The sequence below is a fragment of the Pundamilia nyererei genome, unplaced genomic scaffold (genome assembly GCF_000239375.1).
Source record: "Pundamilia nyererei isolate P.nyererei 1_Seehausen unplaced genomic scaffold, PunNye1.0 scaffold00005, whole genome shotgun sequence".
Lineage (NCBI taxonomy): Eukaryota > Metazoa > Chordata > Actinopteri > Cichliformes > Cichlidae > Pundamilia > Pundamilia nyererei.
In genome coordinates, this window is record NW_005187406.1 from 1,762,339 (window position 1) to 1,786,955 (window position 24,617).

A 24,617-nucleotide genomic window follows, 5' to 3' on the forward strand; every position below is an offset into this window, starting at 1 on the left:
TTTCATTTCATGCAGCCTTTAAACATTATTGAAGATGCGATTGCTGCTGAGTGGCAGCAGTGGAGGATGGAACTGGATCCTCAGACTGATGAGCGGTCTAATAGGCCTGTCTAATGTATCATCGATGGATTGAGTGCCGTCTCGGAGGAGACATTTCAGAGGGATTCCAGCAGATGAATTTCAGATTTAAAGATAAATAAATAAATAAAATAAAATACTTTGCTGCTGCGTGTGAGCCAGCCTGGATATTGGCCAGGAGAAAGACGCCCTCTTCTTGCGCATCCGGGATGTGCAATGAGGATTTATTCCAAGAGGAATACAGACAAGCAGTTATATGCTTCACATGGTCTCACTGTCCTCCCCCCTTCTCTCGCTCTCCCTCCCTCCCTCACCCTCTCTCTCTCTCTCCTCAGCCAATCTGTGCACTGTGACGTTGCGCAAAGGCAGGATCTAGCTTCGGCTTCATCATCATATTTAACACACCCACCCAGATTCACACATTCTACAAGAGGTGCGATCTCTTGTCCCGCTGTACTCCTAAAGGTTGCCCGGCCCCGGGAGGGAGGGAGATTTCGGTCTCCTGTTACCTTACTCCTTTGGCTCGCCTCTGGTGGTTTGACGGCTCTCGATGTGGCAGAATTACGCATCCCGGATCGCTTATAGGTGAATTGGAGTAAACACGTCGACTACTTCCCGGGGACTTTCCCCCAGAAACAACACTTAAATGTGAAGACCTGCACTTCTCGTGTGTCTGTTCCGGGCTGACGTCCCGGCTAACCCAGGCCACTCTTCCTTGCGCAGGCTGGTCGGTGAGATCGATGCGCGCTGTCGGACCTCTCGGGCACCGACGTTTAACGGATCGTTTTCTCTTCTTGTCCCGGCTGCTTCACTCGTCTTGTAGCCTGCATTCCCTCTGATAATTTTACTGGCCGACAAGGAAAGGAGACCGGGGCCAGTGCGAAGAGGATGAGGCTTGAGCAAATCGACCGTTGGTCTGAAGCGACTCGACCTGTTTTACCTGGACTCGTGCGGATGGTTTGGCGCTTCGGGGATCTCGCCTAAAACCCACAAGCAGGACTCTGATGTTGAAAATACAAAGGCTGAACACTGAATCCTTTACTCAAGACGGCAAGCGAAGATGGGTCCTACGTGTTTAATGTGTATTTCATTAGATTGGCGTCCAGTCTGATAAACATCATCAGCGATGTAGTCAGCCTGTTCATCTGCGTGCTGATCATTTGCAGTAAGTACTCACATCTACTCAAAAGGGAGACCATGAAGATGATTCTCCTGCGCAAATTCCGGGTTTTGATCCTCATGGTGTTCCTAATTGCATGCTCCATGCACATCATGATAGACTTGTTACCAAAGCTGGAGAGGCACGGCAGCACCGGCTGCTCCTGCTCGCACACGCCGAGCGAGGAGCCAAAGAGCTGGGGCAAGCAGGGTTGGCCTAACAAACACAGTCTGCGGATCCTCCAGGACTTCAGCAACGAGCCCAGCTCAAATGTTTCCCTGCACTCCCTGGAGAGGGTCCCGGTTGCAGGAGATAAATCCCAAGCTTTCAGGAGACTTGACCATCACGGACAACGTGGTGACAGGAAGAGGCAGTTCATGCAGGACGCCGGGGTTGACAAGAACGTGCCGGCTAAAGGTTCAAGGCTGTCAGCTCTGTATGACCATCCTTTATATAAAACGTCGTTGCCGCCTTTGACAGACGAGGACACGCTGTTCAACGTCAACACGGACATTAGATTTGACCCCAAAGCAGCGGAGGATCAGGCATGGTAAAGTGTTTAAAGCCAAACTTTAATGCAACAAAACCTACAAATAAATATTTCATAATTTCTTTGAACATTACAGTAAAGTTCAGTCATGTGCAATAATAAAGTAATAACATTACAAGTAACAGGAATACTAATAATAACAATCTCTACCTCTCTGTTCTCTCCTTGTCCCTCTTCTTCTCTCCAGGGCTGGGGAGAGCAACATAGACGAGTTCAGCCAGACTGGGGAACTGACAGCCGATTCCTACCCCAACTGGCTCCGCTTCCACATTGGGATTAATCGATACGAGCTGTACTCCAGACACAACCCGGTCATCGATGCTCTTCTGAAGGACCTGGCTACCCAGAGGATCACCAGCGTGGGTGAGTCATATAAGTCAGCACAGGGGGGCAGCTTGATCGAAACAAAAACCAGCAGGTGGGCTTCAGTGAACAGATGGAGGGTCAAAATTACATTTGGTCTGAAGACACCATGTTGACACTGCAGAAAACGTTTCTCACTTATTTTGGGCTGACATGCGTCACTGCAGCGTGTGTGGATTAAATCTGTGCATTTTGCAGCTGAAGGTGAAAGAGCTCAGCCACCTTTCCGGTGTCATTTGGTGAACCGCTAAAACGAGATTATAGGGAGTGCGGTGTCTTACTTCAGAACTGGCTGATAGGCCAGTGTCTGCTGATGGACACAGATACCGATTGTTGTGCTCATGGTTTAAAACCTGTGCAATCCAATAAAGATATCGCTTGTGATGACTGGGTCAGCTCACCCAATCATCACAAACATGTCTCATTTTTAATTACAGTTTACACAGTTCTCCTCTTTCCTGGCATTTTAAAATAATGACCTGTTATTAAATGGCTTAACTAGTGTGGCCAATGCCGATAAGCAAACACAACAGATGCCGATATTGCTGGTGAGAAAATTATAAGTACAGTTTTTAAGTCCTTCCTTTCTGAATGTTAAGCTAGCACAAAAATTGATATGTTAAGAATCAAGAAAACTCTTTTCCTTTCAGGTTAAGAAGGCCAACATCGACCGATGCTGATGTCTTTCCACAAACATTTACAGAGCTTTAACCTAAATAACCTCTATTTAAGCGAGAAATTTTTATTTAAGTGTATGCGTGATGATCCTCTGGACTTCTATTATACATGTTTAAGTTTTGGAAATTCAAAACCATGATCACAGTGGATAGAAAATAATCTTACAGGAGCAGATAAAGCTTCAAGGCTGCTTGCTGGGATAAAAACGAAGCCTAGTTGTGACTGAAGTGCCTTTTATTGATCATCACTTTTCAGTCGCTGCATGCTGAGCCTGTTGAACTGACAGCTCTGTAATGCTCAGCTCTGATTCCCTCTACACTACTGGGTGGAGTTATTATGTGAACAACTGTTTAACACCACCTGAAGCGGAAAAAGGGACGACTGTATCTAAAATTATTTCATCGGCGAGGCCCAAAGTACAGCAAGCCGCACAAAACAAATTTCCTCTGCACGCTCGCGTAAGCAGCCCAAGTTGGGCCGGCGGTTGTGAGGAGGGGCTGCTAACTGACTGCGAAGCGTGCTCCTCGATCTCAAAGTTGTACACACAAGCGTGCATGAAGATGGAAGCGAGCTGCGGGCGCTGAATCCGATCAGCTCGCACGCTCCCGCCTCACAAGGCTGAAGGTATAATATAACACCCCGGTCTCTTCTCATGTATTTCCACAAAAGCGTCGCAGTGGAATACATCAAGCCCGAGAGAACACCTGGTCTCGATGCAAATCACACAGCTACACTGCCGTTTGAATCAAATCAAACTCAGACTTTTTATTTGATTGGCAGGTGGGCCATAAACCTAGCAGAACTCCTAGAGAACCCCTAAATACTTGAAGAAAGTGTCAGTAGATACCTGATAGAGGTGATAATGTGTTGTGTCATCTGCCTATACTGAACCTAAATCTTTCTTTTTACCTTCTTTCTCTGGTTTTTTTTTTGTTGTTGTTCCTGCTTGGCTCAGTCTAGCTTCCTCATTCCAAGAGTGCTTGTTGACCTAAGGTCTCCTATCATTGGCTCGCTGTAAAAAGGTAGATTCACAGATTTCAGGTTTTTCTGCCAGTGACTAAAATCTAAGTGGTCTGCAGCAAAGATTAAAAAATTGTTGGGGATGCTGTATACTTATGAAACTAGCCTTCATGCAGCATAACTAGCAGAGGAATATCCTTCTTTTCTGTTGTTCTAGTCAAGACGCTCTCTAATTTTCTCAGATTTTTCTTCCTCTTGCTTTCTGTCTGTCGGCCTGGGTGGATAGCGGAAGCAGTTCTCAGCATCTCTTGCCAGCTGAATACATGGTGGCTCAGTAATTACAGAGTCTTAGCACAGGCCTCAGGCAGGCTACCAATAGAAGCCAACAGTAGTCATCTATTATCTCAAATTCGGCATAGGAGATCTTAGATGTATTATATGAAGACCGAGCATGGAAAAGAGGACAATATCGAAGCTGATAGGATGAACCTGTAAGCTCACAGCCCGAGCAGAGACACAGGTAAACGCTTTGCAACACGGCAGGCTCGGTGAATACGGTTTGCTCGCTGAGAGTGGAAGCTGAAACATTATTTTCATGGCCCCTTGCATGCATGAGTTCCTAGCGACTACAGTCAGGGGTATCCATTATTTGAGATATCCCAAATGTCTGCACAAGCACACACACACAGCTTTGCACAGCAGCAGGTGGGGGGGCAGATGGACACTGATCTTTCTGCCTCTATTTTTCTGTAAACAGTCTGCTTGTCGTCATGATTCATGTATGTAAACATAAATGAACACATTGATAGAGGAGGTCGTTCTCTGGCAACGCGCCACCGAAAAACAGCCTCCAGTCGATCAGTGTGTAGGAAATAACGGGCACTCTGTCATCTCTGCTCCCTTTTTTTTTGGTGAATTTCAGTTTGGTTTTCTGCTGTCATTCTGGCACCAGCTAGTCCCATGAGGGCCTTTAGACTGCATTATCGTGTTCAAAAAGGGAGAGAACATGAAAGATGGAAGGATGAATAAAAAAACACAAAGACACACACACACAGAAACAGCAACAGAGGGACAGACCCCCAGGAGAATACTGGGGAGGGAGTAAACAGCAGAGGAGCAACGAGCGCTGGATGCGCACTGGGTGTCCTTCACCCTCTCGCTATCCTTTGCCATCAAACAAACACTGTGACATCAGCTCTCTGTCTTTTTTGAGTTCAAACACACAAACATAACTGGCTTAGAAAAGACACATTGCCACCACTCGTGTATGAGCTTACATATGCAGCGGGGCTCTTCACTTAAATAGCAGAGGAGATTGATGTTTCTGCTGTGCTGTGAGATGTCGCTCAAGTGTAAATCAAATCATTCCCATTTAAAACAAGATCATGCCTAATCCATCTACAGGTTTGCTAAATGTAAGCAGAACATACTTCAAATTTATGATGTATGAGAACAAAGGGTGCAAAGTCTGTTGCTGTTAAGGAATTGCATTAATACACATGTATGGCTAGTGTTACTATGTGTGAAATGACTAAATAAAGTTAGGTGACAAGTGTTTTTAAATGCAAGTTTACTATATGCATTTAAAAAGATGACATTTGGTTCTAAACCATAAAGAGAGACATGCTGGCAAAGTGGATAACACTGTTGTATCACAGCAAGAAAGTTCCTGGTTTGAACCCCGGCTGGGGTCTTTGTTTGCATGTTCTCTTTTGTTGTGTTTCCTTTGGTAAATCAAAGGCATGTATGTTAGGTATATTTGTGAGGTATATGTGCTTCAAGTGTATAAAGTGCTGTATGAAGGTGTGTTTAGGTGAGCCCTCATTACTAGCTTTGTTGATGTGTAAATAGCTTAGTCTTAATATTTAGACAAGAGAGTGATATGGAGTTTTTCCCCCTACAATGGTAAATTCTCTCTTTAAAACATAAGGCAGTGTAAAAGACATTAAAACTGTTTCCTATAATGAGCAGACTAATCTCTGCTTTAGGGAGAATGTTTTTCAGTAAACTTTGAAAACAGTGAGCACAGACTTGATTTAAATTTTCTTAGAGCCAGAGTTCAAAACAAGTACAGTATAATCAAATGGAAATTAGCTATGCTGCAAACTTGGAATGCGCAAAAGTTGAATACTGGCTATGACTTATTCTATTTATGTATTTATTCATTGTGATATGCAAGCTTACTGAATTAGCTGAGCTAAAAACTATACCTAGCTTAAGTTAAAATTTTGCGGCTTAGCTAGCAAAAGTAGCTAACACCACTAGCTAGTATCTAGCTAGTCAAGCGAGATATTAGCTAGTCAGTATAGATAGATACTTTACTGAGGTTAATTTTTATGTTATGGCAGCAGAGTAGATCATTCAAAATAGTGTAGTCTACAATAAATAAACAATATAGTTTAGTGAAAGTGTCACAGGCATTTAATGAGCGCTTTTATACTGTGAGATACCTGAAAAAAAATTATTTATACACAACAATGATTATTAAAAACCAAAATAAAAAATAAAAGTGAAGTTAAGTTAAAAAAAGAGTAAAAAGTAAGAGTGAGATTGTGCGAGAAAGTAGTGCAAACAACATTAATAAATAATATGTGGGCTATAAATTTTAGAAAGAAACTTAGAAACAGTAGCAAGAAGGTATGATTCAGAAATTTAATGGGAGAAATTTTTGATTTAACTAAAACCAATATACAGTGGGTCAGTTTATCTCAGGGCAGGACTCATTTCTTCAACATGTGTAGCTAATATCAGTTGAAGTTAATAGCGACCTTGTCTGTTTGACTCCAACAGCAATGAAATCTGGAGGCACTCAGCTGAAGCTCATCATGACCTTCCAGAACTACGGACAGGCACTATTCAAACCCATGAAGTAAGTTTTTTTTCTCATTCTGAGATGTGCGTTCCTGCTAACCTTACATTTCTCCTGCTCGACCACACATTTTGACGTTGACCCTGCTCTCTTTAAGAAAATAAAAACCAAACAAAAAAACGACCTTCTTCATATGGTATTAAAGCTTGAGTGCCATTTCAGCATAAAACACGAACTGTGCAGCTTTCTGCCTTGGCTCACTTCCTTTTTTTCCGCATCTCACCACCTACCCATTCTCCTCACAACATCAATCTCATTTCCTCATTCTCCTTTCTGGCAATATCAAATTGCTTTCATTTCAGCACAACCTTGATATTAGATTGAAGGCCGACATCATTCTGCTGTGTCAGAGCCAAATGTTGAATAGGCATTTCACCTCTCGCAGCTTTAGGATGACACATCACATTCTTCAGTGGCCATGTTGGAGGCCTTCGGCTCTCAGCCTGAGACATTTTGTTACTGATTCCATCTGATTAGTTTTCCGTGTCCAGATATTATCGCACCATCTACTCGAGCTAAATGCCCCTATCTTGTTCTCAGCATGTGATCCACATGTAAGCAGACACCGTTGATCCAGCTTATCATAATCCAGTAGAAATGTATTGTTGCTGATATTTGCCTGTCTAGACTATTTCATCTTAATAGATTGTTGGTGATTGTTGGAAAGATCGAGGTAGGGATCAGGATCATGGCTGTAGGGGTGGCAATGTTGGTTGGTTCACCTTTTGGTCAAACTTTGGTCCAGAGCAAAGGTTAAACAAGGCATTTGTAAATACTAAGACTACTACTAACATCCATGGCTCCCAGATGAGAAATCCACACTAAAGTACACCAGCAGGTCAATTTTTTTGTACTAACTACTAACTGAATTGCCACAGAACCTACTGCCATGATTCGTGTAAGAGAAAGCGTGATGGATATTTTGGATATTTGCATGACATCTTCTTTTCTTCTTGGACTGAAGTGCACATTACCTTCTCCATGAAGCGGGTACAGACACTCCCCTCTCTTTGATGATGAGCTTTAATTACTTTGATAACCTTCTTTCTTCATTAGGTCAGAACTTTTTTCAATTTGTTCCAAGACTAATACCAGTAGCAAGTTTAAGGGTGGTGATAAAGTTATAAGCTGCCACTTTTCCGTCTTCACTGGTTCTTGAGAGCAAGGCCGGTCTTGAAGCAGTACTGTTCATAGATTTATTCCTTAGGTTCTTTTGTAGAAAAAGTCAGCTAACATGCTAAAAACGACATCATAACCTCCAAACTGTAAGCTTGGACCTACCCAACAGGTTATATGTGAAGATATTTATATTTCTATCATAAAACTGAAGGCGACGGGCTTTCATGCCCATGTGAAGTGGTACCACAATTCCTGTGAGCCTTATGGTTCAGCCACAAAGCCTCTGTTCTTTGCCTCATTTTTGTTTTTAATCTTATTCCACTTGTGAATCAGTGAACTACAGTAACCTGTATTCACCTGTGCAGACAATTTTAAACCCCTTTGGCCTAACCTGTAAATGTCTACCCAGTGGTTCCCAGCTGCCCCCTTTGGCCCACATACTGTGAAATATTTTATTAATTCACTTTTCCTTTGTCTGCACCATCATATTTAGAAGAGAATGCATCTTGTGAAGAGTGCTCCTAATTCCACATCAATTGATGGATTTAAATGTCACCCGTCCTTTGCTGTTGTGATTGTGATTTAATTGTGGGTTAATGGTTCTCTACGCGGGCTGTTTTTCTGGCCCCTGCATGTCAGTTTGGAGAGCGGGGTTAAGCCCGCGGATGATAGGTAGGAGGGAGGGAGGAAAAGCTATTCAGAGACTGTTGTAATTACTGTTTCGGTCGCACCCCACAAAGTCAGGCCAGACGCAACAAACCTGAAATCATCCTTGACAGGCGGGGGAAAAGCAGAGATAAGAATGAGGAGAGAGGAGGCAAAGGATGAGAGAGAGTCTAGGGAGGTGAGGTGGGGCGGATTGGGGAAGACAGGGGGTAGGAAGGAGAGACAGATGAAGAGACGTGGGGAGAGAGCGTTGTCAATACATGCACGGAGTCCAAATCCACAGATTATCTCGGTGCACTGCCTCGAATTTGAACCCAGGCGCAAAATGTGAAATGACATTTTCCGAGAAAAGCACGGGCCGATGGTGTTGGATGTAAATCTGCTGCTTGACACTCGTGGCTGTCGGAGCCGCTGTGATGTTTGATAATCCTGAAGAACGGCAGGAACAAAGGGGAGCTATTTCATTTCCTCCAACTTGAATGCACTTGTCCTTAACAAAATAGGGCAACCCATGCAGACATGTACGTGTGTGTGTGTGTGTGCTCATTTGGGCTGCAATCAAGTTCTTGACAGATTTGCACAGTCATTCCAGCTATGTACACCATTTCCCTCACAGAGATCACACATGACACACACAGACACTCAAAAAAAAACCACACACACATCCACTTAACACTCAACATCATCCCGTCGTTCCCAAATCTGCTGGTGTGTTTCCACACGGTGCATCAAAGAGACAGAGGCTGAGAGATCAAAGACTTCTCTGGCTGCGCGCTTCTGCCTGACTCCTCTCAGCTCTAATGCAAATGTGTGCCAGGCAATCAGGCAGCGAAAGGCAGGCAGGCATGCATGCAGTGTATGGGGTAACGATCGACCCTCCAACCATCCATATCTGTGTAAAACTGCACTCTCGCTCCTCCTCTCTATATGGTTATCAGCTCTTCTGTCTCTTTCTCACTTTTAGTATTCTCCATCATTCTCCTCCTCTGTGCATGCAACACTGTCTGCCGTGTGTTTTTCTCTCTTTACTGAACAGCAGAAATGCAGAAATCCATTAACAGGCCTTCTGTATCGATCCTTTAGGTATTCTTTCCCCTGTTTTTCCCCTCAGTTAGAGTCAATATCAGATGCCACGGTCAGTATTTCTTTATGCATTTGGAGAAGCAAAGTACGCCTCAGTGTGTACTTGAATGTGGCAGATATTTATTTAGCTTCTTGCTGTACTGGGTCACCACAAAGTGGCCTACAGTATCTGTCTGTACTGATGCAATAGGGATGAATCAGACCATTAAATCTGCTGTCTGTGGTCCAGCTTTCCAGACATGAAATAAACCCAGTCTTAACTAGTCTAATCTAACTCCAGGGTTATTTTGCAATATTTGTTAAGTCTGTGCTCTCTTGGAGGATCGAAGAGGCTTCACGGGATGTGGCTAAAATCCCAGCTGATGCCCAGCCCTGTGTTGCTTAAGCAGACAGATGAAAACATCTTTGTGCAATGTCTGTAACAACAACTGCATTGTAACCTGAGCACCATTCAGCTGGATGAGTAAGCTCAATTATCATCTTTGTCATCCTCTGCTTTCGTTATGTCTGTGGTCTGGACTGAAAGAACATTGATTTACAGCAATTTCACAATTTCTGCCTTTAGTGCGGCAAAAAAAGAAAGAAAAAAAACTTTTCAAGTTGGATGAGGAGCCAAAAGCTGGTCCTGAGACTCATAGGGAATCTTTCTAGAGTCTACAGTGTAGCCTATGTAAGTGATTACATCGTAGGCAATTGCCTACATTTATGCTTGTCCTGGTGCTTTATGTGTTAATTAGTGCGTTATGTCCTGTTGTTTTACATGCAATGGAAGCTGATAGGAAAAAATAACATGCTAGGACTTTATTCCCTCCCTTTTGTTGTGGTAATGTTTTGGGGTGCACATATAATTATGACTCGAGTTTTTCTGCTTTTTTGGACATTCCCCATTCCAATATTCTTAACATCTCATTTCAGGAAATTTGCGAGTCCTTATATTGAACCTATGATTATTATTTCTCATCCCGAGATCTGATTGTTTTTCTCTCACTGATAAATTAAAAAACTGAAGCAAAAAAAGTAGCTGGAAATGTACAGGAGGAATCGAGGGTGCTGAACAGGCTAATCGCATTCCTCAAACCGACGTGTAGTTACAGTTCCCAGGAGGAGCACATAAGGTTATATCGTATGTTATGTTGTAGGGTTCCTGTAAAGTGGTTTTTAAAATCAGAATTTTTAAAACCAAGAATAAACACCTCACAGGTAGAACAAAGCAAAATGAGACATAGTCACACTGGTTTTGTATTATATGCAAAACCATTCCAACAATTACTGCAAACCATTTCTAGATGCAAAACATCAGCAAAAGCAAAAAGGCCTTAAAAAGATGCATTTGAGCACAAACACATGCTAAATGACAGCAAAGAAACACAAAATGATCATTAGATGATGGAGGTACCTGCAAATAGATGAAAAATGACTTCAAACACATAAAATTCAGGTTTGTGGAGATTGGGCCAAGTTGTCTAACAGTTAACATCAACCAGTAACCAGTGAGCTGGTTTTTCTTTTAATTATTATTATTGTTATTATTTATGTTTTACAGCTGTGCTGGCCTTGAACAAAACAATGGACTGCATTTCTGTGGCACTGTGGTAGAGTCATCCACAAAAGCTTCTGCATATGAGATGATAACCTCTCCACCAGGACTGGTTGAGTCATTTTGCCCTGTCGTTTTATATATGAAATGACATCTTTTAACCAAAGTGTGGCACACAGGTACATTTTAGGCCCCTGAAGGTTCTAAATCTGTATTAGAAATCATCACGTTGCCAAGCAACTACATAGCAACAGGATAAAATGATTTGCTTTTAGCATTTATGCACCTATAAAAACATTATATTGTTTTCAATTCACAGCCAACAGCACGAACAAGCCAAACAATGCTAGTATGTTAAGTGTAGCTGACCTGTTTGAGTAGGATTACGTGATATTTAAAGGATCTAGAATCTTGAAAAATAGTCTAAATGGCAAAATGAGCTGCTTTGAGCTAATAATAATGAATGGTAACTGTGCGCTATACTTAATACTACAGTAAACTTTGATATCGTCCATTTTTACCATCCAACCATCCATCCATGCTCAAACCTAGCTCAGGTCACCTTTGCGTGAAACGTAGGATACTTTAATATCAGAAAAGCCTCCCATCCACACGTTTGATCAAAACACTGCAAAAACTGACTTTTGCTATTTACCATTACCATGTATACAAATCACATTTTCAGCTTCTGCAGCAGTATTACATCAAAGACAAGCTCAGATAGGCCCTTGGGGCTCACCAACAGGTAGCAGAAAACTGTGATTTATTTTTTTAACTTCATGTTCAACCCGGGTTTGTATGAATCCAAAAACCACTCGGGGTGCCTGTGTTCCCTGATAATTTAACACTTTTTTTCTGTCTTTGATGGACTGGCAGCTGTGAAGTCCTGCTCTGTAATATCTCACTTTAGTCCCAAAGGATCACTAATCACAGCTGTTCTGGTCAGAAACTGCAAAAAAAGACTGCAGTTGACTGAACTGGTAGTACATGGTGGCAAAAAAACAAAAAATTGTCCATTTAAAAGGTAACAGTCTCACTGGGAGTAACACTCCAGCAATGACACATTTTGTACCTTCAAAAGCTTACGTTCAAGTTCAAATAACAGTAATACATATAATGCCTTTTCCTGTCACAAATGTCCATGTACCTGTTAGTGGAAGTAAAAAAAGAGGTATGCAGGTTATACTCTATGGACTGGGCGACCTTTGGTACAAGTACTTGTGTGTTCAGCTGTTGCTGGGCTTGATTGTACTTTGAACCTGAGGCACTAGGTAACAAAAGCAAGCACTTCTGTTCTATTTATCTTCATCTCTTCTTGTGTTTTCCCCCTATCTTTTGTCTTTCTGTCACCATGACTTTGTGCTAGTGTCAACGGCAAAGACGTGACTGTAATATTTACACTGAAATTAGTCTCAGAGCACACAAAGCCCATTAGATGATGAGTGCAGATGATCGACGAAGGGATGCGGGGGAAGGACTGATGATTGATATAATGATGGTCTTCCGTTCCTTCTTGCTTCCACTTAATTGTATCGCTTGTCAATCAGCCCGGCTGTTGGCTCAGTCGCACGCAAATCAATTCCAGTGTTCCTCGAAGAGATATCCGCTCTTTCCGCTGCTCCTCCTCATCGAGAGATCTATATCTGTCTCGAGTCGGGGTCCGTGAGTAATTTTTGATTGACACGCCGGGGACACAAGAGACTGATGCCACACGTCACCTCGTTTGTGTCGATAACATATTGACCGCAGCGCAAAATAACAGCGCGCAGGAAACGTCTGTGTTAAATGTGAAATATTAGTGAGAAATTGCCTGTGTGTGCGGGGAGGATGTGTCATCAAGGTGCGTAAGCTGTGGAGGGTGGAAGAATAAAATAGAAGGAGCTTTGTTTAATAAGGGCATGTGTCCTTATTATCCTTGTCCTGCAAGCTGCCCAGATTTGTCCTTGAAAGAGGCAAATGACCAAAGACTGAAAAAAAGGAGCAGGACAGTTCAGCGATTGTTCCAGCATGTATTCAAACTGTGACAGTGCCAAGCAAACACAACGCCTCCGCAGACCAAGCTCTGTATTTGTCCCTCAATTTTTGTTATATATATTTTGACTTATAGTCGGGTTTTTGGTTGTTTGTGCATGCGCTCTTGTTTACTGTATGATATTGTATTCACAAGGTCTTCTGTGCCTGTGCTTTGACTTTGAGTCAGGAAATAAAGGGATGAAGCGCCTGAGGACAAGTCATTCAGAGCGCGGATGATGAGTGCAGCTCTGTTTGGAAACAGAGGAAATTCATAGCAGCACAGAAGCAACACCAGGGCTGAAAGTTCCACGTTAACCCCCAAACTGCTGGGAAACGTGTCTGGAAATGGTGCAACGCAATATTTTGGCGCCCGCAGTTAACCGTGCATAAGATATTTGTACAGTAGCGCAAAAGAAATGCATGCAGCATATATAGCAATTAAACCCTGTAACATACAGAGTGCTGCAGTGAAACTGTGAGTGTACAGAATTTCCACGTAATACACACTTTTAATTTACATACATCTAAAAATAACGCTTGAGAGCACAAATGACCAACAATGGGAATATCACGGGAGAAGTGATCAGCACTTGCATATCTCTACTGCTCTATGATCACAGGCAGCTTCCTATATAACACATTCAAGCTTCAAGCGTATTCAGAATCCGAGCTTTACTGTAAATGCATCGCGGCACGCGTGCCTTCCTGAATATTAGCAGAATATTATAAACGCTTGTAAAAGCAATGACCGCCCTTATGAAATATCTGAGGCCTATTCATTTTGTGCGTTACCGCTGGTTCTGTTTGATTGTTAAATAATTCATCTAAAATTATAGCCACAGTGCGATGTGTGATTTAGCAGCACTCGCTGCCTTTCGCTGCTCTCTCTCTGTCTCTCTCTCTCTCTCTGGCTAATATTTTGACTGTTTCCCCAGTGCTATAATTGTTTCACCAGGGTATTATTGTGCAGCCTTTGCCGAAGCTGAAATTAAAGTGTGTACGAGTGCTCAATTTAAAAGAGGTGCTCGCGCCAGCAAAGCAGGGACAACGCACACACCAGTCTTCTGCATGTGCTGTAGAAGAAATTTGCAGTAGCTGAGTGTACGCTGCAGCGGAATGATTCATACGATCAAATGAAACCCTTAGGCTTAGTAATCTGACCCCCTTTCTGTCTTCCCCACTGAGACCGTGACACACTGTGGGCTGCTTGTGCGCCAGGATCACGCAGCTGCTCTGTGTTTTCCACTAAATGTGTTAGTCTGACTGCTACATGTAGCGAGATGGGAATAATCTGACTAAAACTAATTTGGTGTAATTCACCCTGATGCCGTGGAGTCTTATAAATATAATCTCACTCTTCTTCAGTGTTGACAGGGATGCCAGGTTATAACTCACCTGCAGTTGTCCCGAGGTGAATAAGGGGAAGGGAGAAGATTGGGTGCATTAGTACAGTGCCGGTCACAAAACAGATGTAGTCTGAGACGAGGCAGTCGACAGGACGCCCTGAAAAAAAATGTTTGAACTTTTGATTTTTTTTGTTGCTAGAGTGAAGCGTGGCTGAAATGATCGATATTGGACAAGGTAGTGCCGCGGGGCAGTGATGCACACTGTGCTGTTCAGCTGCGGCCTGGTTCCAGTAAATCACTGCTTTTTATTTTATTTTTATAACCCCTGAAACACTAAGAATGTACTCAGTTTCCCTTCCTTTATATAAGCATATAAGCAAAGCAATAGCTTACGTTAAGAGCTTTTTATTCAACATTATTGGCTCATTGAGGCTACAAAATTAACTCCATGGGAAAAATCATCCCCTTCAGCTTTTATTCTTATTGATGAATAACCCTCCAAAATCTGTACACCAGTCCCACTTCCCCAGTTTATTTCAGTCAGCAGTTTGATTACAGTTACATTGGAATGCTTATTAAGTCATCTAAAATATTTCCAGTTAACTGACTTAGTTTTCAGTCACTTGTTTTTTCATTTTAATTACACAAAGCCAGTGCAGCAGGCACAAGTAATCTAACTATACCTTCTCAAATTACATACCGCAATTACCGCTAATTAAATGCAATCCTATTTCATTTTGTCTGGAATTCTTGATAAATATCAGCTTGGCAGATTGAAATGTACTTTTTTTACAATGAGCAGAGCAGCAGTCTTCATATTCCTGTCCCTGTCCTACCACAGTATGAATGATTAACTCAGCAACTCACCCTCACAACCCTTCTGATAAACATTAACTCTTTGAGTGCCAACGCTAACCCTAACCTTACCCCTAACCCTGGGAAGAATAGGAACAGGAACAACTTTGGCCTTCACCAAATCTAAGGTTATAGTTACCACTTACGATGACATTAATGGTAAATTAAACACAACAGCTGAACGAATGAAATGCAAGAAAATGTTCACATCACTGCATAGAGTGCTGTGAAAAACTTCCTTTTCATATGACTAAGTACAGCCTATGAGCCAGTAACTTGTAAAAGCACCTTCAGCAGCACTAACATGAAGTAATCATTTTCTGTGTAACTTTAGAAGTCTTGTACGTCTTTGAGGGGGAATTTTGGCCCGCTCTTCTCTGCAGCATTGCTTTAGTTTTTTTGAGATATGCCCCGATCCTTTTCTTTTCCATCGATTCTGTTGTAGATTGCCAGCTGTGCTTGGGTTCATTGTGCTGGCCAGGCTTTAGCTGTCATACAGGGCCTCACATTTCTAGAATACTTTGGAGTTCATGGTTGACGTAAAAACTGCAAAGCATCCAGGTGCTGTGGCTGCTAAACAAGCCCAAATCATCATCCCTCCACCACCGTGCTTCACATCTTGTTGAGACGTCCAGTCCTGGAAAAACTGTGGCATTGTGGTAACACACACAGCGAAGTCCTTCAGACCAGCAACCACCAACACCCACTTCTTTTACAGATGTGGTCACTTCCTGATCAATTATTAAATTGCATTTGATTAACAGCACCTGGCTGCCACTTACCCACTTCCTAGAGGCAGTAAGAGGCTGTAAAAGAACTCATTATCATAGCATCCATAATATTTTAGCTAATCTCTGTAATTTGCTACTGCAAACCTGGAACTTCCACTCTATGTATACCACGTATATTAATACTAATGGAAAAGTACAGACTATAGAAGACGCACATAGTAGATATAAGTAATCCCATACCTTTAAGTAGAGAGTAATCAGTAATCACCTTAAATATCTTGGTTTTATCAACCCAAAAAGAAAAAAATAACAGTGATAAAAAGAAGTTTAGAAAAAAATAATGCCACTAAATCTATTTAATTACTCGGTTTATCTGCTGTAAAATTCCCTATAATTAAAATTAAAGGATAAACTCTCTCTCCTCTGAAATAATCTCTTAATTTGGGCCAATGTCATAGACAGCATAGAGGCTACACTATAGCCAACCCTGCTATGAGTACTCAGCAGCAGAAGCTTACGCAACTAATCTACGGTCTAGCGGGGATGCAGGAAGCTGCACATGAGCAAGTGTCCCACTGTAATAATCTACTAATGTACTGCTGGCATTCTGCCACCTACAGTAATCAGGCGTCATGATTTATGTAGAATGTAGGTATTAGTGAGCCTGAGATACTTTTTTATCTTCCACTAACATATTCTATTGACATGTCTGTTAGACGCTGGCATTCACTCCTTTTATGTAATTTACAGTTAATTTTCAGCAATCCCAGCATCAGCATCCATTCTTCTCCCATCTTCCACACTATACATTGCTGTCGCTGCAATTGAAATCTCACTGTGTGTCTGTGTATGTGTATGTGTGTGTCACAGTTTTACTGCCACCTCTGACGACTTTGGACATGAAGGCGTCCCAGCTGTCACAGTACTCATACTGTCGGTGCCTAGGAGACAAGAAGGAGAAGTGTGCTCCTATTTCTTTGTCTTTTTGTGCTGATCCGTGTGCGTCTGTGTGTTTATGTTTTTACTCATGCCCCTGTGCATACAGCATGGCTCTTCTACGATACTGTTCCACGTAGTGCTTGCCCAGGCCTTCCAGGAGCAGGAATGTCTTGACGATATTATCAGTCAACTGCCCCCTTCAGGTAAATGTTATCAGCCTTAATGTTGTGCTGAAGAAACGATAACACAGTGTTGCAGCCAGCAGAGATGACAAGCCAGCATCCAATCTGCATATCAAAGCCTCGGCTAAATTCCTCTGCCATCTGCGTGCTTTTGTGTGCGTGTGTATGTGTGTTCGAGCAATCGCCAGAGCTGCACATGCTCACGCACAGACATGCATTTTAAATGCGTGCTGCGCTGCCATTTTTCTGCGGTCTCAAAAGCAAGTTTTTTTCGACTCTGTCACAATTGCGGTTCATCACTGATAAACTCATTGTTTTTGGGGAAAGAAGAAAAAAGCAGTTAATTACTCGGGCATAAACTCCTCAGAAAACCTGATCCTGCTCTGTATTTCTATGGGAAAGCAGGCTTTGATACCATCTGTCATCTTGTCTCTTTGCTTTGAAGGGACTGTCACTCAGAGGCAGGCTTTACTCTGTCTCTGTCTGGACACAGTACACCTCAGCAGCTGACGTGACAATGGCAGCAGGCATTGATTCATCTGGCCTGAGTCCGGCCCCTCCACGGTGCTATTACTGCGAGCCAGATGCTGGAAGCAGAGGCACAGAGGGTGGCTGGAAATGAGCCCTTAATGTCTTCTGAGAGTCAGTGTCATGTGTCCTGTGTTTGGTATTGTGTACTCGACTTGGGTAGAAAGTCGAGTACGCGCTTTTACAACCTGGGACTGCAAACTGATGCAAAGCATAAACTTCAGAGAAGCTTTTCGCACCTTTGATTTTGTTTGTTTGATTTTGCTTCTCTTTCCGTGGGCCAATCCACGTTAAAGCTTCCACGCTTGTATTCGTTGTTCATTTGCTTTCAGGACGCAAGATACAAATCAAGCAGGACCTGTAAACAAAAGTCACACTTCCTCACATCTCATTTTTTACTGGACAGAGTTTTAGAAAGCTGTCATCTTGTCAAGACAGAAATTCTGGCAGAAGGGCGACTTTAAATAAATCTTAACTTCAGTCCCTTTAACTCCAGCCAAGAATCGTGGACTAATTTACTTGCTGTGCTGTTTATACCAGCGTAGGAGCGTGTGGAGAAAACGCTTGAGTCTGAGGATCAGTCCTTGCAGTTTTTTTTCCTTTTGCTCAGCTTCATCTCGCAATTTGGTCTTTGCACATTTGGACTGTTTACAGCGATAGGCCTAGATGCAGTTTCGCTTCTAAGGAGCGGCACGGCACGCCTCGGTCCAGTTAGTTGAGCCTGTGTGCTCAGGATGAACAAAGCCAAGGTACTGGTGAAAGCGTTGCTAGTCGTTTTAATTAAAGGAGAAGGAGTCTTTATTTCTGGACTTATTCTGAAGGGGGGAAACAAACATAATCTGTTCTCCTGCCATGGTGCAGGACAGCTTTGGTTTTAGCAAAGTTTCCAACGTTTTATCGTGTGTTGGAGCTCCGCTCTGGTTTGCAGCAGAGCTCAAGGCCTCTTCTGTGATCTTCCTTCTTTTTTTTTTCTTGCCTTCAATAGCCATTAAAGCTCATTGTCTCATCACACTGTCCTGGCAGCAGGAACTGATCCCTTTTGTAAGCTGCAGTTAGTGTCAGGAAAAAACACCTTTAGATTGTAATGAAGCAGGAGGTAAAATACCATGATCAACCATTGCTTTTCAGCATTCCTCATTGTCAGGTTTAATTATAGCACTGCAAGGTCCTTGGCTGTTTTTTTGTTGTTGTTTTTTGCAGCATTTATCTCATTTCTTGAGCTCACCATATAGAGCCATCTGTGTCAGTTCTTGGACACTTGGTCTAATTAGGCCTTCTCTCCCCCTGAAGAGTCACCCTCTAAGGGAAGCATTCAGGAGCGTGGTGTTACGAGGGCATGTTGTGATACGTAATTAGCAACCAGCGGAGTGGCAGCTAAGTTTACAGAGGGAAAGAGGACAGCTGTCAGTGCACTTGCTAAGGTATAGATGTAGATTAAACATCTGTGCCACACCGCTGCATACCGCACGAGCTCGATTAAAGTAGAAAGTTTTGCTCTCACAATTCAATATCTGCATATTCCCCCAAGTTTTAGCCGTGGACATCCTGTGTAGAGGGGAGAAAAATCCAGGGTGGGTACTCGAAACAAGTGAAGCAGCCAGTCTCAGATGGGAAGATTAAAAAGTCAAACACAGCACCCGTGTCTCAACATGAATAGATGCCTAACATGAATCGCAATGAGAAAAAAACTATACTGAACTGTGAGTCTTTCTCTCCACCTTTTAGGAATGGATGTCTAAGAACTGATCATAATTTACAAGTGATGACAGCATGTAATTTGTTCCACTGGGATGTGCTGATTTAGTGGCACAATAATATTCTCAGTTGCTCTTTTTTTGTTTTTTTTACTGGCCACACTTCAGTTTCATTACAGTTTATAGGGGCCATCTTGGCATGTTAGCGCTCTCTGCTGAAATAAAAACAACAAAGACAATCGTTACATAATTTGACAAAGTGACAACAAGTGCGGTAATGTGACTTTGGAGGCTTCTCATTCAGAAAATAGACAAATCTACTGGAAGAAAGACTTGCTTGCCTGCATTAGTGCTGGAGGGACCAAGCATAGATTTTAAAAGACGGATGCAGCCACAGTTACATGACCGGCTGGTATGCAGACTCACATTTTGATGCCTTAAATTTATTTTTATGACCATGCCCATATCTTTTATTTTTGAAGATATTTAGACAAAAGTGTGGAGTTGTTGTTGCTGGCTGATGCTTGCAAGCTGCATTGTATGGCTACATGGATACAACAGATACAATAACACAATTTCACTCGCAAAAACTGATTGCAATGGAAGACTTCTTGAATGAGCTGTGCAACCAAATGAGTGAAGGCCTAGCAGATGGCTGTATTTGCATTGGCGACCGCCTTCCAGTCAAATCTGCCACATCTCTTATAATGTAAATTTTAAGCCTTAGTCAAATTTTACCTGCTGAATTATAAACAAAATCTTCACTCAAACATTTTGATGGGAGCCTGAAGTGGTAATTCAGTGAATTGCAGTTTTTTGGAACTTCTGCTTAGGCCTCAGTCACACAGACCTAAAGATTAGTCAGAGAGTACCTGGCAGCCACTGGTTGCTAAGGAAAAATAAGTATTTCCCGGTTGTCGAGTGGTTGATTCAAGTTGCTGGCAGCTGCCAAGTGAAACTGGTAACAAAACTGGTTGCGCTGCATACTTCATTGTGATTGTTTCCTCACTAACACAGTGTCACTGTTGCCTGTAGTTTGCATAAAAGATGCAGTTGAGTTGTCAAGAAAAACTTTAACTAACTAACTTTAATTAACTCTCTAAGCTGTAGTGAAGCTTGAAATTTGCAATAGAGAATATTAGCTTTCAAACTGAAAGTTTACCACTGCAAACAGCACATTACAAACAACACAAATTTAACTTTGAATAAAAATGTTTTTAGCTATCAGTTTGACTGCTGCTTAGCAAGACAAGTCACTGTCTGCCATGCCAACTACTGGGAACCTGCTATTGACTGGAGCTCGCAAAGAGTTTCTTGGTGCAAGTTTTACTGGTAGAAACCTCCATTTACCATTCACCAACCAGTCAAAGAATACACTTTTTTTCCATAGAGACTGGTGGCTGTGGGTGACTGACTGGTCTCTAGCCCTGTGCGATTGGGGCCTTAGGTTGCAGCTTTGCATGCATGTGTATACAGAACGACTAAATCTCCTTTGGCTACCAAAATGTTTGCAAAATGTTACAGTCTGCATTTGCACAAATGTAGTTCTTGGTCACCCAAGTCCATCATTTCCTCTACTTTTAGCGCTGGTTTGGAGGAAACATATATCTCTTTAATAACTAAAGGCCCCACTGTGTTCACCAGCTAGTTGTTCACTGTGCTGGTGTTGAACAGTTAAAGAACAAATTGATTTTAAAGATTTTTGTGAAAACAACCGCCGCCTGCAGCAGTCAGCTAAACAAAGAGCTGAAATTACTGTAAAGCTACGAAGCACTATAGATTTATTGGCAAGTCCTCTCAGGTTGTCAGTGTTTTTCTGTTGCCCTTTACAACTCAGTTGCTATAAAACGTAAATATATTTAGAAGTTGAGCAGTGAATGATTTACAGTCTGACAGTTTTTTTGTGTCCTCATCATTTGCAGGAGAATCACGATACATCAACCCATCAGTTTCAAAGCAAATGTCTTTTTCAGCCAAAAGAAGTACAAAAAAATGACAGTGGGATTATTTGAATGTTGGGAGTGTTTTGGCCCTATACCATCTCCCCAGCCACACAGATTATTAATGTCAGTGGGGTGTGGATAAAGAAAGGATAAAGAAAAGACCATATGGCTGAGCTCACCAAAGGATTACGATTTGTTGTTGTTTGCAAAAAAAAAAAAAAGAAAAAGAGAGGGAGAGGGAGAGGCAGGAAAAGTGACTTCAGCATTGTTAGGCCCTGCGAGGAGAAAGCAGCTTGGCAAAATTGCACGGATTAGTGTGCTGCGAGCGATGGTGCTTCTCTACCAACTGTGATGATGTGCTGTGTGTTTGCTTAACTCAGTGTAGGGCTATGGAGGAGGGGGGAGGTGGTAGTGGCGAGGGGTGGTGGTAGCGGTGGGGGCATTTACGGTGTTTGCCTAGTGCCAATTCAAATATGAGCTTTGGAGTTTCAGTTCTTGCCCACGCACGAGCTAACTTCAGAGGGGGCGTGGCTGACTCATCATTCAAAGTAATGGTCCGGTAAAATCATAGCCTAGAGTCTAAATCGAGGCAGGGTTTTCACCTTTAATTCTACATGTCCTCCCCTACTTCACTGTCAATGAACAACTCAAGCAGGGAGACCGCTTAAACATGCAGCACGCAACACTCCCTCCTCTAAGTAAGAGTGTAACTCGTAATTTATCAGTCAGTCTGAAGAGAGGCTTTCGCATCTTTCATAGTGTGTAAGGAAACATTAAAAGCAGTTTGTTTGCGCTCTCACTGAATATACACTCCTTTATTCAGCTGTGCAGTAAATGGAAAAAGCTGCAGTTAAGTGCAGCAGATGTAAGAAAAGGCTTCACATTAAATATGCAAATATACACAGATTCCTTTTTTTTCCCCCCCATGTATTTTTTATACGCTGAATTAAACGTGCATGCATCTGTCATGCTGTGTACATCATTAGTTACTGTTAGCTTGCTGCATTTGAAGCCAGTTTTTCTCGAGGCAGAAGAAAGAAGGAAAAAAAATTGGCATGAAGATTTGCTGCTCGGTGCTCTTGTAGGAAAATGCGTGACGGTACACGAGGAACTGAGCGGCAGTTTGTGTCTCAGTGGCCAGTTTGGCTTCTTCACTTTTCAGCTTTTTTCCTTTTCTCTTTGTGAATCTAGAAGATAGTTTTACATTTTATATGTAAGCCTAACTCATAAAGAAACTGTCTATCTGGTCCATTTGTGACAGTTTTCCCAATTGTTTTTGGTTGTTGTAGTCATTCCTCCTATCCATACATGATTCTGGAGATCTCTTAATAATAGGATTTAAATGTAGGGGACGCAGAACTAAATCTAATGCACCCCAAAAGTTCAGCTAAAACTAATAAGAGGTTTTAACACTGAATGCCTTTTCCTAATGTTAGCCATGTTGCTCCAAGCAACGCCGGTCTGTCAGTTGGTTGCTTTGCTCATTTTCAATTGATTACCATGAAAACAGACATGCTCCCCACAAGTGGCTCCCAAGTAGGAGTGGGTGATATAGCCTCAAAATTCTAATATATATACAATATTTCACGAAGATTTGTGATAATGATATTTCTGATAATCTAAAAGAAAGAAAATACTGAAAAAAGTAATGTTTTATTGATGCTTGTGGCTCGCAGAGCGCATGCTTTTTTAAGTGTATGTAAGGGAAGGGCTTTTTCCATCCTTTTCCAATGAGCTGCTATCACTGATGACACACTTCCTAATTTGAAGTGTGAATCTACTGAAGCAAGTTGCCAGCAGCAGCAGCATTATAGTGCAATCATAGTGACATAGAGTAAGGCAAATGTAATAATAATAATAATAATAATGGATTGGATTTATATAGCGCTTTTCAAGTCACCCAAAGCGCTTTGAGCAGTAAAAATGTAAAATAAATGCTTAAGGCTTTAGTTTAACAGTAAAAAAAAGCAACTTAATCTTGGAACCGATCAGAACGTGGAGCCTGCACAACTTTGTAACATCTTGGCTTGATCTTTCTCGTCCTAATTTCCCACCAGGTAACCACAACGGTCATTTCCATCCACTGTTTGCTTTTCTTGTCATATGGAGTGCAACTAGTGAGTGTCTCACTATATTGTTTGTGTCTCTGGGCCACCTCCCCCTCATTTACTGTCAGTGTTTAACCCAATGAACATACATGACCTTTCACTCCTGCTGGATAAAATGAAAATTACCACTTGTGCAAATGACATTCTACCTGCTGGGCTGTTTAAAAATGCTCTCTCTGCCATTGGCCCCTCTATTGTAGAGAATATGCAATGCCTCTCTTTTAACTGGTGTGGTCCCTAGGTTCTGTAAGCATGCTGTTGTTGAGCCGATATTAAAAAAGAGCAGTTTGGATCCAGCTCAGCTGAAGAATTATAGGCCTATCTCTAAGCTTCCATTATTGTCGAAAGTTCTGGAAAAAGTAGTTGCAGATCAACTTTCCACTTTTTTAGAAAAACATGAAATGTATGACAAATTTCAGTCGGATTTCCGTAAAAGTCACTCAACAGAAACCGCATTACTTAAAGTCTCTAGTGACATGATGTCAGCTGACTCCGGAGCATCCTCAGTCATGGTTTTGTTGGACCTGACATCTGCCTTTGACACCATTGACATACCATCCTGATTAACAGGCTCTGGGACGTAGTCGGTGTGTCCGGTCTGGCTTTGAAGTGGTTTCAGTCGTACCTCTCCAACAGATCTTTTAGTGTTTTTGCAAATCAGTTTATGTCACATTCTTGGATCTGACATGTGGGGTACCGCAGGGTTCAGTTCTGGGTCCTCTTCTTTTTCTTTTGTATATGTAGGACTTATAATTAGGCAGTTCCCTGAGGTGTCTTATCACTTCTATGCTGATGATATTCAGCTCTATTGCTCTTTTAAGCCGATGGAAGTCCATAAACTGTCCTCTTTAATAAATGTTTAGCTTCCATTGAACAATGGCTTGGTGACAACTACTGTTGAACTCTGAGAAGTCAGAAACATTAATTATTTCCCCCGACAACCAGATATCTCTAATCAAACAGCATCTTGGTTCTCTTGGCTCATCTGTTCACCCGAGCCTCAGGTACCTCGGTGTGATGTTTGATTCTGCCATGTCCCTAGAACAACACTCTCGCCAGTTAATTAGGAACTGCCTTTTTCAGCTAAGAAACATCTCCAAACTGCGAACTTTGCTGTCTAAATCTGAGTTAGAAATGGTTATTCATGCTTTTATTTCATCTCGCTTAGATTATTGTAACAGCCTTTTTCTTTGTTTGAGCAAAAGGAATCTTGACC

General features: G+C 42.1%; 1 protein-coding gene across 1 annotated transcript in view; it reads left to right on the forward strand.

The window, feature by feature from the left end:
- The first annotated feature begins 493 nt into the window (after positions 1-493).
- Positions 494-24,617, forward strand: part of fam20cb (FAM20C golgi associated secretory pathway kinase b) — a 57,712-nt gene continuing 33,588 nt past the window's right edge. Inside the window, exons 1-3 of the mRNA XM_005721710.1 lie at positions 494-1,787; positions 1,975-2,150; positions 6,579-6,657. Of these exons, the coding sequence (XP_005721767.1) occupies positions 1,276-1,787; positions 1,975-2,150; positions 6,579-6,657 (767 nt within the window). The 5' untranslated portion in view covers positions 494-1,275. The remainder of the gene's footprint in view (positions 1,788-1,974; positions 2,151-6,578; positions 6,658-24,617) is intronic.